The 18,142-nt window shown below is 35.9% G+C and overlaps 1 protein-coding gene across 2 annotated transcripts in view; it reads right to left on the bottom strand.

The window, feature by feature from the left end:
- The window catches only part of GUCY1B1 (guanylate cyclase 1 soluble subunit beta 1), a 46,486-nt gene that overhangs the window by 27,436 nt on the left and 908 nt on the right, over positions 1-18,142 (bottom strand). For both annotated transcript variants that reach the window (XM_056490270.1, XM_056490271.1), the window contains exons 3-4: positions 3,369-3,469; positions 2,191-2,309 (exon numbers count right to left, since the gene is read on the bottom strand). In XM_056490270.1, the coding sequence (XP_056346245.1) occupies positions 2,191-2,309; positions 3,369-3,469 (220 nt within the window). The remainder of the gene's footprint in view (positions 1-2,190; positions 2,310-3,368; positions 3,470-18,142) is intronic.

The raw sequence follows: 18,142 nt of genomic DNA, 5'->3' as shown, positions 1-18,142 counted from the left end.
CTCCTAGACTGTTCAGATATACACCAGAGCTCGTGCTGGAACAGCGATCAGCTCCACGGGGAAACACAAAGAAATCTCCAAGCAAGAACATACAGTCACACTAAATGGGGCTGATCCTGGTCTGTCTAAAAGTAAGAGTGGTGGTTGGCACCTGAAATACAAAGATATGCTGTTCAGTGCTGTGTGGTACACAGCACCTGGAGACTTATCTAAAAGAAAAGCTACCCCCTGAATATTTTAACCCCCAAGTTAATCCCACTACAATTATGAAAACCTAAATAGCCATGTAAACAATTCCTTAAATTGGAGAACTAACCACTTTGATTTTCATTTGATAGGAAGCGATTAAACTGAACATAAAAGCACACTCTGGGTTTCTTAGGAGGTACCTCTTTTCACACTGCTTCTCTTTGGCACAGTGTCTTTCAATATGATTTGCAAATTTTCCATGCTTGTGTTTTTCATATAAAGCTTAAATATTTGATTTAGTTGCCCTTTTTATTTTCCTCTTTCATGAAGTTTGAAGTACCTGTGTCTCAACTATAAATAAACTTAAATTTTCTTGAGATGTCAAAGGAAAGGGAACATAAATGTGAGATTTATTTTCATGTATTTTAAAAAGCTGCAGTTCTCAATCATTTTGTATATATCCTGGAGTCAGAATCCCTTTCAAGAAACACTTTTTGGAACTCTATGATGTATTTCAAGAATCTGAGAAAAGTTTGGGACATTAAACCCAACCTGCAACTATTTCTGTAACGGGTATATAAAGTAGTTTCTGACCCAATATGACTGCTGGAAGATGCAAAAGTAATAATTCACAGCTAAGGTTGATTTTTCATTGCAATAAAAAGCTAAAAAGTACACTTCCACCACATCTATTAATACATTACTCCTGTTAACATTTAGAGAAGTATATAATAGCCAATGTCATCTGTTAACACTAAAATTCAAACAAAGCAATTTAAAATACTGTCATTAGAATAATATAAATGTAAGCTGCTTCCACTTTTACAGATGTTTGGTATAACAGTCCTTTCACCAGCACGTGTGATAAGGAATGAAAAGAGAAGTATATTATATGGGAAAAGGCATGAGGGAAAGCAAATAGTATCTGTATTTGTGGCCCATACACAAGTAACCAAAGTGATGATGCAATGGGAAAGCTACACCTTCTTTCTCCTCCCCTACTCTTGCTCAATCTTAAAACACAACTTCAGTATCTGAGTTATCTTTGGAAATTACTTTTAACTGAAGGCTTGATTTGAGAGCAGACTGTGAATGAAGCTATGAAATACGAAGGATGCTACATCCCATAGACCGACAGTGGTTTACAGATCACTCATGATATGCCCGTGTTGGAACATACACATACCCTGTCTGCCCAGCAACTACAGTTTGTGGGATTTGTACAAGAAGTCTGGACTGACTGCATCTAGGATGCTCTAGAATTAGGTTTTGGGATGGTGAGACAGACAATCAAATATTTAAGTAATCCAGCAAACTATGATTCTTTTTCCTTTAATGGTAGAGAGATTTTAAGGGTACAGATGACAAGAGGCTACTACATTTTCAGAGAAAATCAATAGTTTTGACAGTCAGCTTTTGGGCAATCTTCAGTTCAATGCTTTTAACTTCGATACACTACACAGTTCTCTCCAAGAGTGATATAAATCACAAATCTTAAATACAAAGTGCTTCCTGAAGTGAACAATCTTCAGGTGACAAAAAAGGGAAGGCCATTTTTCTGCATTTAGAAATAACACTTTTGAAAAGACCCTACATTTCTTCCATGCTATCAAAGAAAAATTTTAATTTTGTTTTTGTTTATAGTGCAGTATCATGCTGTTCTACAGAATTCCACCCTCAGTTCATGGGTGAAAAATAACATCTTAAGAGATAAGCTGTTATGAGCCCTAACTCTGTACATAACCTACTATTAGAAATATCCAGTCTCTATGATTAGTCAGAGATAATAGAAGAAATACCATAAAACCTGAAGATCACATTTTCTGTTACTATAAATAAGGTAAATCTTTCCACTTAACACCCCCACCCCACCATTCCCCCCCCCATCTGATGCATATGAATACTCCTGTTCCAAATTTCTCTTTGGAATTTCAAATTAAATTTCTGTTGACTAGGCCATAATTGTCTGGTATCTGAAACAATTTGGCACAAAATTCTTACCTGCAAAAACTCTCTGACATTTGAGCCCAAGACACGTAGAATTGTATCATAACCAGATTCTTGACAAAACACAAAAAACATCTTCCCAAACATTTGAAGAATTTCCCCAGCATTCAGATCTAGTTAAAACAAGAAAACATGATTCACCCCAAACACTGTATTTCATGCTCTTGCTTATTTCTTTACTCTTGCATTCATAAACACTACCCAGATGCAGTAGGTCATGAACAAAGCAAGATTCAGGGTTCGTATGGCAAATACTTAGTATCCTCTAAATCCTGAGTATTCTATACTGAGAAATATAGGAATTTCATTAGGATTTACAAATTACCATTATTACTTCACCGCATTGTATGTTTCACATACATATAGCATATAGACTTTGATACAGAAAAACGAATCACTTATTGAAAATGAAGGAATTTGGTTGTTAGAAGTGAACACCTCAGCAGAATTAATTCCAATTTACAACAGCATGAAACCACGTCAGCTGCTCCAATTCAACATTACTACAGTCATCAGTCTTATAGATTCTTGGCTAATTACTGATGCAGAACAATTTCATACCACACTTGGGTCTGCAGATAAAAAAATGCTGATGCGCATAATCCTACCTTTTAAATTCCAGACCAGAGCTGCAATGATTGAAAATGAATGCAACACAAATCAGTGGCTGATATGCAATTAAATGAAATATGTCCATTAAATGAAATATGTGCACAAGCATTTCTGTGACTCATCATTGTTCTTCAGCGGAGATCATCCATTCATTCATTCATTCATTCATTCATTCATTCATTCACTGCTCTTTCAGCAGTGGTTAACTTGGGTGTATTGGAAGGTAGTTGTAGCAGGATGCTGTTACTTCGTGACTGCTGGTTACACTGCCCATGTTGTGCGGATGAGGTGGATGAGTTATATTTCTCCAGTTTAAGACAGAATACTTTGAAAATAATAAAAATAATTTCAAGCAATAAAAGGAGTAGAATTTTCTTATAGAAATAAGAAATGAAATTCTAGCTCCTAAGATTTAAAAAAAAAAATCTCAGACTGATACTCCATCTTCACTTCCCCTGTGCTAAATCCTATTCCTCTCGGCTACACAGATTTGGGGGGCAGGAGGGTATTTATTACCTTTTTTACGATGAATGGGCAAAGAAGATATCTGTATTACTTACTAAGGACCTTGCTTGCAGCTGCAACGAGATCATATGTTTTGGAATCATCGTAAATTATTCTGACCAGAAACTGTCCCTCTTCATCCAGCTGTGCCTCCTTCCTAAAAAGAAAAGAGAATAAAATCTTTTTGCTTGAGGGTAAAGCACCATATGGATAAAAATCTATTAAATAAAAATGTTTGTAGAGTTATTTAAGACGGAAAATTAGAAATAAATTTGTTACATATCTCAGTCCTTAGTGTACAATACAAATATTTCAGATCTGATTGTTCTGGAAATAATAAACAACAAGAAAATAAACATGATTTTTCAGTACAGAGCCTCAAAAAGAAGTTGCCGCACTAATAAAGACACAATTTATATTTTAAAATGAGACTATCCAATAATCCAGCCTATGATGGGCTCTTTAAACACTTTTTAAAGCTTTTTCACTCTATCACATTTTCATTACATTTTATTTACAAAAGGCGTGGGATGTTTCTAATAACCATTTGCACATATGTCCGAAGAGGAATTTAAATACCGATGCAGGTTCCAAACCAATTATCTTTTTTCAGAATATTGCACATGCCCAGTAGATAGGAAGAAAAAAGGATGATAGGATTTTGCAAGGCCTTGTTTTCACACATGAATTCTCATGTGCAAAGTGTCACTACTTAGCTAAAGCACAATAAAAATATACGTTTCTTCACTAAAGGAAACAATTCTTTAACCCAGGTTTAGGACAAGACTCATATATATGTCCTGTGCACATTTACTACAGCTATGAAGTTAAAAACCAAAATAAAATGACTGCTTTGCTTTTTGGGTCATTTACTATGCTCTCCAACTTGATCATCAAGTCAGCAGCTTGTCCAAAACACAGCACAAATTTGTAGACTGTATTTTTTACTGAGGAAAATAAGTTCATCCCACAGACAATGAACGTACTGTCGTGCCTTCCAAGCCTTGCATTTGACACAAATAAGTTACCAGGAAGAACCCACAAATGCCTTCCTCCCCATTTTACCTCATTTGCACAGGAGCCAGGCCACTGGTGCTGCAGGAGTGGCTGAGTCCCAGCTCTTGGGAAGGGGATAGGGAGCACCTCATGGACAGGCAGACCCCAGGACACTGAAGAGCCAGCTGCCCATGTGGTTTGTCCTGCTATGCATGTCTCTGCCCAATTTCAAGTAAAGCAGTATTCAGTATTTGCACTTATTTCCCTTGCAAATTTTCCTTCAGCAGATGAGGAGATGTGCAGAGGAGCCTGTGTTCTCTGATGAAGTCCTGCCTTGTTTGTTGAAGTCCTCATCTGGAAAATGAGCATGGCCTTCTTTCTCAGTATGCTTTTAAAAATAGGGGTTCACCTCCTGTGGTGCTGCCTACAATGACTCTCTATAGAGACAGTATGCTTTGCAGAAATAGTGACGAAAGAGGAGACATTTTTAAGTGCTCATGCTCTAATTGATGTACTTAGAATATATTTTGGCTCAGCAAAATTAATATGATCGTGGCATCATTAGTATATTTGCAGGTGGAGGGTCACAACTAACTCATGAAAAAGAAATCATACTATTTCATCTAAATATATCTCTATGCTGCAGCTCATTTCAGGAAGTCGCAAGAAAGGCAAAGAGACAGGAAAGCCTTCAAGTGAATTACTGAATCATGTCTTACATCACACCAAAAAAAAAAAAAAAAAACAGCACACAATGTTGCTTTTCAGACAAAAACCCTTAGAATTAGAAAAAGTATAAAAAAGGCAGATGATGAGGTAGGTTTAAAAAAAAAATCTAAGCACAAGGGATGCAAATCAAGACATTCACCAATTTGGTAGTAGTATAATTATTTTTCTGATGCAGAAATAAAAGAGGACAGTGAGTAAACAATTACTTACTAGCACCATGGTAATGAAGAGCTATTACCAGAGTATGACTGGTAAATTGAATAAATACAATGAAATGCTCTTTGTGATACAGCTCAAGCCTACAGAGACAGTATTTCTAACTTCTGAATTTCTCTTGGTCAGAGGAATTATAAAGACCTACAAAAAGTAAAATTCTAAATCTACTATATAAAATCCTGCATCCCCTTTTACATCAAACACTTTGTCTCCATTATCATAACATAATCAACCAGAAACTAAAACCAAATTCTTTGACTGTAACTCAGCTTTTAATTTCCTAAAGTGGTGTCATTGATTTTTCAAATTAATTAATACAAAATAATAATGCCTGCAGAACAATTCAAGCATTTATAGATGTAGAGGAATTATCCATCCATCGAAACAGAAACATTTCCTGAGGTACTCAAAGGGGAGAGGTCTGAGAATTAAGTACTCTTGTTGATCTTAAAACTGCTAGATGGCAAATGGTACTGCTGAGGACTGATCCAATCGAATATGGCAGTATTCTACTGACCTAAGTTAAATGACTTGTCATTTAACCTTACAGTTTGTAATCATCAGTCTTTGGTAATCTGTTCACTTAAGGGATATCCGGAAACCATTTTCTTTTTCCCCTTCATCTTCCTTTAATCCTGCTCCTCACATTCTTCCCACTGTCTAAAATTACATAAACATTGGTTTTATATTTCAAAAATATATAATTTATTAATAACTAAAGTATTGTAACTGTTACTTGAAATAAACATTTTTACATTCATTCTAAGAATGATGAACTAAAAACAAGCTAAGGCTTTTCCCAAAGGAATATCACAAAGCTACAGGGGAGGTGTGACTAAATATCCCTCATAATTCCACACAAAAGAAACATCATTCTCTATCCAATGACATGAAAAATATTATAATAACCTTAATTAAGCAGTCTTAAGCAGGAGGAGAGGTGGAGTTAGTGGAAAATGATTTCTTGAAAAATAAGAGATCAGTCAGGGACAAGAAGGTCAAGTTTACATTTCCCAAAAACAGAACTGAAATGCATATGAGAAAAAAAAACCATCTTGATTCTTTGACTCCTACAACATGGTATGTAACTACAGTTTGGAGGGATGTTTGCAAAGGATGAACAAACTTTCCCACATCTATGATACATGCTGCGCTTTCTTTTAGTCTCTCTGCTCTGAGCCAAACCACAAAGGATAATACACGCAACTGGAAAAGCAATGAACATCCTCAAAAATACTGCATATTTGCACAGTCCAGTAGACACAGCTTCTCTGTGTGAGAATTTTCTCTATGAAAAATTGAATCAGTTTGATGATGTTGGTATCTCTTTCAAAACTTCTTGCATTTTTTCCAACTACATTGACTGGAACTTTTCCTGTTTACTTCTCTGTGCCAAGCCATGTTTCTTTTCTTATTTGTCTTTAGTTTACTTTATCAAAGTTTTTCTTCAATATCTGAAATTTCTCTGAGCCACCACTTTTTAAAATCACCACTGGTCATTGTAGCCTATTCCATTTAATTATTTTAGCTAATTTTTTTCTAGTTTACTCTAGATACTTTGGATCATTCAGCAGCCATCTTCTCTGCAGTCTTACAGATGTATCTCCCATTAAAAATATTTTTAAATTGAGCAACATTTTCTAGAAAATTTGTCGAAGTACATATTTACTCCTGCGGGGGATTAGTTAAAACATGCAGGCAAAAATTTCTTTGCTTGTTCTACAAATATGGCAAATACCATGACAGTGGCTAATCTAAGCCTGTGTTGAAAGATAAACTGCTTTTTAAATATTCATGCTTGAAAATTATTAAATTTCAGAACTTTCTTCTTCCTTTCCAAGTAATTCCTTCTCCATATCTCTAAGATCTGTTGTGCTGGTACATCCCAGCAACTTTGATAGGCATTGAGCTGAAATAAAATTCAGTTAGATATCTGTTTTTCTGTATTATTTTTCTGCTAGATGAATCTCCCTGTCTGCTCCATCAACCTGTTCACATAAGCTGCTTGGCATACAGACAACATGTAGCCAGAGTGATTGTGGACAGGCTTCTGAAGCCCTTCTGCTTCCCTCAGTAATTTAACAGCAGTGAGAGCTTCCAAAAGTCTTTCTCTCCAAAATACTAGCCTTAAGACTATATGTAATGGGAAAATGCTGTCATGAGTTTATCCAAAATGCCCAGCACAAAGTGAAAGCAATCCTATTTTTTCAGAGGCACTGGTCCTTCAGCAATTCTACAAAATAGCATCACAGCTATCAGCACCAAAGAGGCTGACCAAGACAGACTTCCAGAAGCCTAGGAAACACGGCAGTGTCATTCAGGTGAATACTTAAAAACCCTCCATATAAATTGGTGTGCTGGCTGGGAAATCTCAAATTGGTGAATCAAAACCACTAAGCAAAATTGGTGTTTCTGCCTGGTTTCAAACTGAAACCACTGCACCACAGCTTTACAAAAAAACTGTGGCATTTCCCTTTAAATATTTTGCTGCAATCTTAAACTACAGTTTTCGACCAGATAAAATTATGGGAGGAAATTAGCACAGTTGTAATGTTTTCTGCAGACTCTGGTGTTTGATCACAAAGACATTAACAGCAATAACACATTGGTAGCTTTCTTAAGAACTTGACTGGAAATGAGCCAAAAGCAACAAACTCTGGCAAATTCCCAAGCTCTGCTTAATTCTTTAGTGAAGAAGCAGTATTACAGTAGCAAACTTTTAACTTTTATATGGCCGTTCTTTCAAAATAACTTTCAAGTCAAATAGAACAGAATTTAAAATTAATGTCTCATTTACATTTATAGAGACAAAATAAGTGTGGTTTTGCCCCCCTGTAAATTTATATTCAAAACGCTGAAACATCCCACGATTTTAAGGCTCTTGCCCAAACTGACTCCTGTCACACGAGACGTGGTATTTCATAGTTCAAAACTTACATCCTATGCCATGTCTGTCCTAACTTCTAGAGTCTGGCAGCCCTTTTTATTTACTCTAAACTAATTTTGAATTATTACACAGAGCTATTTCAATTGTGGGAAACAAAGATTCCAGCACAGACTTTTCTAAAATGCTTTTGTTTTCCTCCAGAATGTTTCTATTATCCAAGTTAATGTGAGGCAGTTTACCTGGGCAAGAGAAGAACCTTAACCACTGTACCATGGAAAATAACAGTTATGCAGAGGATATTTCTCACATAAAGATTTGGCCTTGAAATCAGTGAAAAAATTCCTATTGAATAGATGAAAGGATCAAGTCTTAAAACAGTCTTTCCTCCATCAGGCATGCTAACACCCCCAAACTGCTGTTGATTTAGCAGCACAGAGCAGCATTACTGTTGATATATCTGTGTAAAATGGTCCCTTTGAAAATCTTTCCCATTGTGCAATTAGATTAGTAAACACACTACTAATGTTCAAAGGTACTAATAATTCACAGAAATGGCTGAAATGCTAGGTGCAGACAAGCATTCCAAGTAAAACTATTCTTAAAATCAGAACAGATCCTGTACTTCAGATTTTTAAACTATAGGATGCACACCATTTTTATTTCTCATAGAGGTTTAACGTAGAAAGGAGTTCTTTTGCCATCTTTGGACATTTTACAGACAACACAGATGGACAAGATGTCACACCAGGCTGGTCTTATATAGCCCATTCTGCACAAGGTGAGTTTTAATGTAGTTTTGTAGTCAGACTGTAGTATTTAAAGTGAATTTGCATAAATCATAATCAAGAAGATTGTTGCTGACAAAAAAATTTTTTCCTGTAAAGTCGTACTTGCTATCCTGCCTCTGTAGCCAGTCAAAAAGCTGAAATCTTAAGAAATTCTTACAGAAAAAGAACCCTTCCCATTTGCATGCAGCAAATATTGAGATAAAATACAGCAGAAGACTGCATAGAACAATTACTTTCCATCCTTTGCATGGGCTTCTCTGTGATATAATATTATTATTTAGAAGCTGCAGGTGTTGCTTTAAGACATCATCCAGTGTCCCAAAAGCACAACGGGACCTCTTCCTACCGAAACTCAGTCCAAAGTGTGCACAGGGTGTGTCACCTTGAACACACCAAAAAGAGCAGCTAGTTCCAAGACTACCTCTAGGACTTCTTCCATGATACATATTGTTTCTGTTGGGACTTTTGCCACCATTGTGCTTCAGTATTCTTGGTATACCAAGGATGGAAAAAGTTGAAGAGATCAGTCAAAACAATCTTAATGACAAAATAACTCTACTGCACTTAGAAACATAGCATGGTTCTGATCTCACTGATAGGAGCAAGTTTAATTCTGTTCCAAGAATAGCACTCTTAAACAGGATTACATGGGTCAGAACTAAAGATGGTATCTGTGAACCCAGAATTACTGTATTTGCATCTCATTTACAAATGAGTAAAATCACCTCATATTACTTCATAGACAGTTATTTCTTCAAAATGTTTCCCATCTTTTTTTCATATATTTTACAAAGATGCTTTACTAAAAGTTATTTAAAATATTGAACCACTATTCCAAAAAGGAAAAAAAGAAAACAGTCTTGTACATGTTTTGGATCGTCCAAAGGTATTTTAAAATATCAAGCTGGGAAGAACAAAATGATATTAAGTTACAAGATTAAATAAAAATGGGAATCTATCCAGGAAAATAATGTTCTGGGTAAAGTAAATAGGTGTATTTATAGACTTCGCAGTTCTGAGCTATTTCCCAGTTTTACAGACTGGATACAGGAGTGTTTAATGTAGGTTTTCAAAACAAGATAATACTAGAAGATACAATTAACAGAAGTACAAGTTCCTTGCTGCTACTACAAATACTAAAAAAATTATTAAAAATATAAAGCTTGTATTATTTTGCTTCCTTTTACATAAGTGGAATAAAAAGAATGGTATTTACAAAATACTCTTTCATGCATTTTACTAACAAAAGAGAATGATGTGTTTATAACACCTGTTATCCTGGCACATCTAAAAGCACTTAATTCTGGGAAAACTGCAAAGTATTTGAGATACTGCAAGAACACTCACACCAGGTTTCATAACATGCCAGTATTTTCTTTTAGCCAACCCTTCCCCAGAGGAATTAAAGAATCTGGCATTTGAAAGTTAACTTAGTTTAACTCCTGACCTTCAAGCAGGTCCTTCCACTGTGAGGAACTGAAAGAGCAGGAAGTATAGTGTCCTGACCCTATGAAGTTTGTAAATATTAACCTCCCAACCTATGAAGAATCATCTATTCAGCACCACTTTAAAAAAAATATAAAATACTGAATTATATAGAAGTTTGCAATAGTATGAAATAAGGACTTAAAAACATAAACAAAAATAAATGTTACTTTCTAGATAAAAACTCATTAATGTTAAAAGAGGTATGGATTAAAAAGAAATCATCTACTGTCATTTCACCACTAACAGCTTTCCAAAGTGTCTTACTCATATCTGCTTGTAGGCAATCTGTACTTTTTTCAAAATTGTTGATATTGGTTGAACAGAACTCTGCCTTCAGCACTGGGTAAACCCACATGGCTAAAACAGGCAGCAAAACCTCCATTTTCTTGCCTTTTAACAGATCACTGCAATTATCTACAACTGATGATCCAAAATAAAAATGGATTCACAATCCAAACTCTAGTGAATAGTCAAATTTTTTCACCAGTGTTAATTGTGACAAGACAGTTAAAATATTTAACACAGTATGTCTGCAACACTCTTGAGCAGTAAGTTCAAGCAAACTGTAAAGCAAACATATTTACACTAATTACACTAATTAGCTGTGTGCCAGGAAAGGGAAATACTGAGCAAAATCCCACCAGTTCAACAAAGAGGGAAAGAAGATTCACAGACTTCCACCACTGCAGAGCACAGGTATGCATGTCTGTGTGGTAAACTCCGTAACTCACCTGTTCACCACCCAGACTTCTACAGCTCCTGGGGGAAGAACAGAAGAAAGGAACAGGAAAGCCAGCATTTTGATGAGAAAAATCCCAAAAGCATTAATAGGATGAAATAAAATTGAAGTGTGAGACACACTGAAACCTACACTTAGAAATTTACAAGAATGTTGGCACCAAGGTTCTCCTGCAAATCAACCCCCTTGACAAGAAATACCAAAGATAACTGGAAGACTTCTCACTTGCTTCCACTACAGATGATTACTAACTGAAGTGCCCCACCTCACATTTTGTACAGATATTTGATTAATCTCCTGTTTAGATGGCAATTTTATTGTCCAGGCCACATGGTGATTATGTAGACATAAAATGCACATACACATACGCATGTACATCAATATCAAATTGCATATGAACCTACTTACATAGACAGATTTTCTCCAAAAAGTTTACATTCTAAGCTGATGATTATCCAACTTCTCTCTTTCCAGAAGTGATGATGTTATCACCATAGACAGATTGTTACGGACTATGGTACTGATTTACATGCTTCTTAAAGGGCTGTCCTATATATAGGAACTACCGTCAGCTGAAAACATGAAAAACACTTTCCAAAACAAATACAAAGAAATAAAACACGTCTCATAAAGAGTCATAAGCATTTGGTGATTCTTTTTTCTTTTTTTTTCTTTTTGTAGTTTAGTGAAAACAGGAAAGATGGATTCAGGTCCACTCAATGATATTAGAGCAGTTTGCTCCAAGAAACATTTCTCTGTCTGTTCCTGAGCCTCTATGAAACACACAGCCACAGCCATGAGCTGATAAAACTTGTTCCTTTTCCTCCAGGCTTTCATTTCCTTCAGTACTGAGGCTAGATCCTACTCCACTAATGCACAACTATTCTGTGTTTTATTTTATCCCATTACTCAATATAAAACCTCAGACTTGATTTACAGCAGTTTTCAAATCCAATTCTGAAGAAAGAATTATTTCTTTCTAATAACTCTTCCTGTGGAATTGATCTCCACTAATTGCATGCAGAAGCATTAATTAGCTTTCCAACAATCTCATGAGGCCAATTATACCATTTCCATTTAAAACAGGCAAGAACACCACAGATCAAAAAGGTTTCATTCACTTAGGGTGCCCAGTATGTGACGAGTGGTTCTGGTTTTTTAAGATACTAAGCACTTTCTATGCTCAAAACACAACTTTCATGGACTTTACAGCCTACCAGCATCAGACCGACAAATTATCTAAATTCCCACAAATCTTAAGAGCTTACCATTGCAACTTAATCTTACACTAGAGCTCTTGTCCATATTTTCCTAGACTTCTGAAAAGGCAAACTACACTATAGTAGGAGCTATTGCTACATCTAAACACTTTGCTAAGCAATAGCAGTAGGCCATAATCTCGATTCTCACAGGATTTGTCAACAAATATAAGTTGTGTTTTGATATATTACTAAAAAGGAAAAAAAGTGACATTCTGAACTCAGCATACAGACAGCAAGCCAAGCTGGAGCCTTCAATTTGCAGCTAAAAAAGTTTTTCTTATTTGCTTTGTTTAAGCAGAAGAAGAAAGAATAATTTTTGTTTATGTGAGAAAATCCCATGAAACAATGTAATCCAAGTCTGTCTCTTGTAAAAAAAATAAAATATTTTCTTAAAGGCATTTCATATTTATTTTATATTATTTATTTATATTATTTGCTATTTTAGAATGTAATTATAAATATAACTAATCAGAATAGCACATCCCATCAGTGAGCTCCTAGTTATTTAAATGCTAGTAAAATCAGTGGACTACCATTTTTAGATACATAAATTAATAAAAGCATCTACCTTTCCTGACTTAAGTAGGCAACCTACAACACTACAAATAAATCTAATTGCTAGGAATGCCTTTGAAAATTTACCCAATAATATGTATTCTTAAATTACCTACATTTCATTGCAAAAGCCACACCAGGTCACTACAGTCTGACCTATGTTAACCTTCACCAATAGGATGTAGAAGTTTCTGTCTGTTTAGTTTAGTTTTCATTTTCAGGCCCTGCAGTTTCTTTCATTTCCCCAACTGGTACAATCTTCTACCACTTCAGCTGAATCCAATTTGAAACTGAGCAGAGCTTTCCACTTTCCTTTTCCACACTGCACCACGATAATTTCTCAATCCTCAGTGTTTCACCATTTTAACCGTAACAGGACAATCACAGGAAAAAAAGCTTTTGCCTGGAGCCTTAGTAGGTGATAATCTGTGAACCTTGAGGGACGAAATTCTCCTTCCTTCTAGGACAAGCAATTGACTTTCACTCTTCCGTAGTGTGCACTTCCAGACCACTAGGTCCCTGTAAAATTTGTGCTGGCCAGACTGCTCCTCAGACCTGGAATATTGGCATTTAAGAGTATGGACAGCACATGCCCATCCCGACCCCTCCAAAGGACAAAACAGAGCAAAAGCAGGAGAAGAGGCCTTAATTCTACATTAAGCACTGAGCACCAGGGATGTAAGGTTATTACTTGATTTATATACCCCCATGCTAAGGTACAGAGAGCAAAGGGGCAAAAAAAGCCTATTTTTCTACTGTACAAGTTTGAACACTTCTCCAGAATCAAATAAAAAGTGTTTTCACCTCTAGGTAGTTGCTTTTAGCAAACACTGAGTTTCAACTTCCATTCTAGTTTTTTCACACTACATGTTTTTTGTGGGGACTTCTACCATAAAAACAGAAGGAATATGAAGACTGTGTCTGACTGGCTGTGCCATTTCATTTCCCAAGTCCAGATATTTAATCTGCCTGTGTGGGAAAAAGATTCATTTACTGGACAGGCTTGTGATGAAGCAATTTAATGCATTTCTTTATTAGATTTTTGAGTTCTCATTCAATTTCTTGGCAGTATGTTTGAAAGTGTTACAGTTTGAGCATCTAACCTGGCCTCAATTCAGATTTACGAGCCTGTGGGAAAATCCTGTATTCATTTAATCAAACACAGAGGAATAGTGTTGGGAAACACAGGAAAAAAGACTCTGTACATATTCCCTGCTGACAACATTGCTCTAGCTCCCACGTATTGACCTGGAGCTGTTTCAAGAAGACATCCCTGTCAATGCTTGTTACACAATTAAACCCTTAGAACTGCTGAATGGAGGAATCAGAATTTCACATATATTGGCAGTTCATAAGTGATACCTGTTGCAGAAGTGCTCAGATTTTATGATAGAGGCTTCTTTTAAAAATGTACTATCACGCACCGCAAAAATATGCCCACCATAGAAACATATTTCTTAAGCCCTGGAAATTTCTATTTATTTTGACAACATGAGTAATCGCTCTGCATTGTTTTGGACAGATACATGGACAGTAATTCCACATGCACTACTGACAATCGTATGCACACACTACCATATCACCCAGAAGTACAAGTTTGGCCTTAAACAGACATGTGCACAGAATTGCATGTATATGGGAACGGCCAGGCCTGACAACTTGCAGTTTATATTGGCTGCAGAGGACTTGAAGATCTCGAATGCAAAAGGAATCTTGAGATCCACTCCTGAGCACCAGCCATTACAACTGTGGCCACACAACCTAAACCAGCCCTCTGGATGTAACAAGTACAAAATAAAGGATTCAGAAGAAGTTTTTTATGAAGTACAGAAGGAACAAATCAAAACTGTTTTCTCAGCAAAAGTGTGGTTAACAGTTCTATATTAACTGTTTATTTAGTAACTCCTTGCAGAGCTAGTGAAGCGCTGATCAGAGGAGTCTGTCTCTCTTGCACTGCAGGTTCTAAATCTCCCCTTCCAAGCACTGAAATAGTGAATGACAATGAGCACTGTATGTGCAGCTTACAATTGCTAGTAAGCAAAACAAAGGACTATGGTGAATCATGTTCACTTTCCATCAAGAAAAATCTGCTACTGCAGAATTCAGCAACTACAGGACTTTCCCATCTCACTCCCTCTTGCTCATCCAGCTTTGCTAAATCCCTCTAATGATTCTAGGGGTTCATCAAAAAGACCCTGTTCACTAGCTCAAATTCTCAATTCTGCAAGTGGCAGTCAGAGAAAACCCTAAGGAGAAGCAAATTTTAGAGACTTTGCTGTTGAGAAAATGAGTAAAGGCTCCATAAATCAAGATTGCCTTTTATTACTTATATGCCAGCTTTCTTAGTCTTATTTTAAATTCAACCTATTAGGGATCCAGAATGCTGGTTCAGAAATAGTAGGCTTTGAACTATTTTTGTGTCAAGTATTTTAATTCTAGTTCTTTAGGAAAGCCCTGTATCAAAGTATATATACTGTAATTTTTCCATGAACTTTGCGCTTTATTATATGATGTGTAAAAGAAGTCTGTTGTTTGGTTATGCTTTTTTTTAAAAGTAGATGAAAATAACATGGAGGCTAAATTTCCCAAGAATTCCACTCTATACCATTAAAAAGCACTTTGGATCTTTTTCTAATAGATCATGGTTTTACAAGAATGATGAAAAATGAACAAAATAACAGACATGGAGACTTGAAATCATCATTCTAACTCAGTTAACAGTAAGTGAGGGCACTGAAAACACCACTCTTGTAAAAGCATCAAATTCAACTATTTGTGTACCCAAATTCTCTATGAAAGAGTTTCATTCAAAAGCACTTTTGACTGAACAAGCCACAAAAGAGTTTCCATGTTTCATATGGAGAATACTCTTTCAATTCAGTATTTAACTTTCTTAAATGCACTTTTTGGAAGAGTGACCAGATTTCATTACTTCAGTTTATTTAGTTCTATATTTTCTTTTCCCTTCTATCAATATTAAGTACAAATCCACCTGCTGGCATTTGAGAATCACTCAGGAGTCATAACCCACTACATTGCAATGCTGATTCACATCTTCTGTGGTGACTTCTGAGAGAACAAAATAGCAGTATGAGATCAGCTAAACATTGAAAAAAATCAATACCAAAAAAGCTTAGGTAAGGAATTTTGCACTGACTTACCCAAAGGCCTCTCTACTCCACAAAAATCATGAAGCAAACTCAATCTCACTACCTCCAACCTCCTCTTTGTTTTGTCGATTTCAGTAATTATTTCTCCAGTCATCAGTGATTCTACTGATTCTACTCAGCATGCCACGACATTGTTCTATACTTACTTGCTGTTTCCTAAATAATTAACAGTTCTAACAAAAAAGCCTTTGCAAGATGTTTGTATTTGCTTATAAAAGATAAAACATCCAAGTTTTCCCCCAACATTACTTGGCTACCAGTTGACACTAACATTCCCTAAATCACCATCACTATAATGTGTTCCAGTGAGGGTTGGTTTACTTGTTTCTAAACTCTAGGGTACTCAGCTGAGAAATCCGCTGAATAAAGCCCCCACAGTGACCAATTTCACATAAGGAGCTATGGCAGCTGTTGCAAATACACTGGCTCCTTCTTGGAGATTACACTCCAATCTTCTGCTGGGTGATGTCATGCTAGTTTCCTTCCAGAGAGCTATCTTCTTGTGAGCTAATAGCAGAGCCTACCTGCTGGGCTGCTACAAGACATAAATGCTTCTCATTTAAAAAGCAGAAACAGGATCTATCCGCGTCCTGCATTTTCACAGCTGATCTTAGAAAAGTATTTTGTATATTTCTATTAAATTTCTCCGAAGTGTTATATGAGTAATATTTCTCATGGGCTTTAGTTATCTTCAGTATTCTATTAGGTGTTTCCAAAACAAAAAAAAGAGATAGGATGCATCAGGAATTACGGCCGTGTTCTGACAGTTTGCAGCATGGTCTTACACTAGAATATGAAACTCTGTATCTTCTCTGAGAAATTGATCTTAAATACAGATATGTATTCAGTGGGTAATCTGGACAAAAAGTGGTCCATGATACTTAAAGGCATCTTGGTAAGCGATGCCATGCCAAGAAAGAGTGAACATCATATTTTATACATATTTTTATTTTATCTATTTATTTTAATTTTCATGGAAAATGATGCATATGTTGGTATTTTATCACCTCTTAATTTACAAAACATAGGAATTCAAAATAGATCAGTGTTTAGAAATGGTTAGTATGTAAGGAAAATAAATGCCTCACTTATAGCACAAAACTCTGTGGCATACACTAAAGGTTCATCTGTGGTATGCACAGAACTGTATTTGCAAACAGTAATTTATAGAGCACCTGTCAGGGATCAATAGAACAATGAATGCCTGCTGAACCACAACTGTAAACTCACCTTTGGTGATTTTAGAGACTCAGCTAGACAAAAGTCATAGCTGGACCCTGACTTAATGCCAGTAACAATCCAGGTTGGAACAGAAACTGGACTAGATGACTTCCAGAGGCCCCTTTCAGATAACATTTCTATGATTCTCTGATTTCATGGTACTGTGCAAAGTTACCACATTCTAAACAAATAATTTTATGAAAAAGGTATGTCATAGTAACAAAAATCTCACAATCAAAACTGGCCTTTGACTCCAAAAATTGTCTTAAGACAACAGCAATATATTATAAAATCAACATCAACATGGACATATTAAAACTGGCCCAAAATAAATGCAATCTCTTGATCCCTTATCAAGCGATTATTTCTTCTGACCACGTTACCTAAAGCCCAATGAAGTAAGTCTACAACTCTGTAAGCTTTTACATCCTTTTAAAAATTTTTGTTCTAGTTTTGCCCAGTGAGTCATACTACTATATTTAAGGTAAAAAGAATTTTGTCAAAACTTTCAGTGCAATCTCACAACTGATCAAAGGTTTAAAGTGAAGGCAGTCAGCTCCTTAGAAAAATGTTATACCAACAGAAAAGCAAGGGTTGGGCACAAGAAATCAAATTCAAGAAAGGAAGCCAAAAATCATTCTTCTACTTACATCCCTATATATATTTCTCTATAATATTCAATAACTTCTTTGATTTCAAGCAGAGGACATTACCAAAATCGGACAGTATTTTTAGACAGTGTTTAATAAACACTGTATCTTAGTTCCATCAAGGATGCA

Source organism: Oenanthe melanoleuca, chromosome 4, assembly GCF_029582105.1.
Source record: "Oenanthe melanoleuca isolate GR-GAL-2019-014 chromosome 4, OMel1.0, whole genome shotgun sequence".
NCBI classification, from domain to species: domain Eukaryota; kingdom Metazoa; phylum Chordata; class Aves; order Passeriformes; family Muscicapidae; genus Oenanthe; species Oenanthe melanoleuca.
The sequence above is the reverse complement of the archived record's forward strand: the minus strand, read 5'-3'. Positions and strand labels throughout refer to the sequence as shown.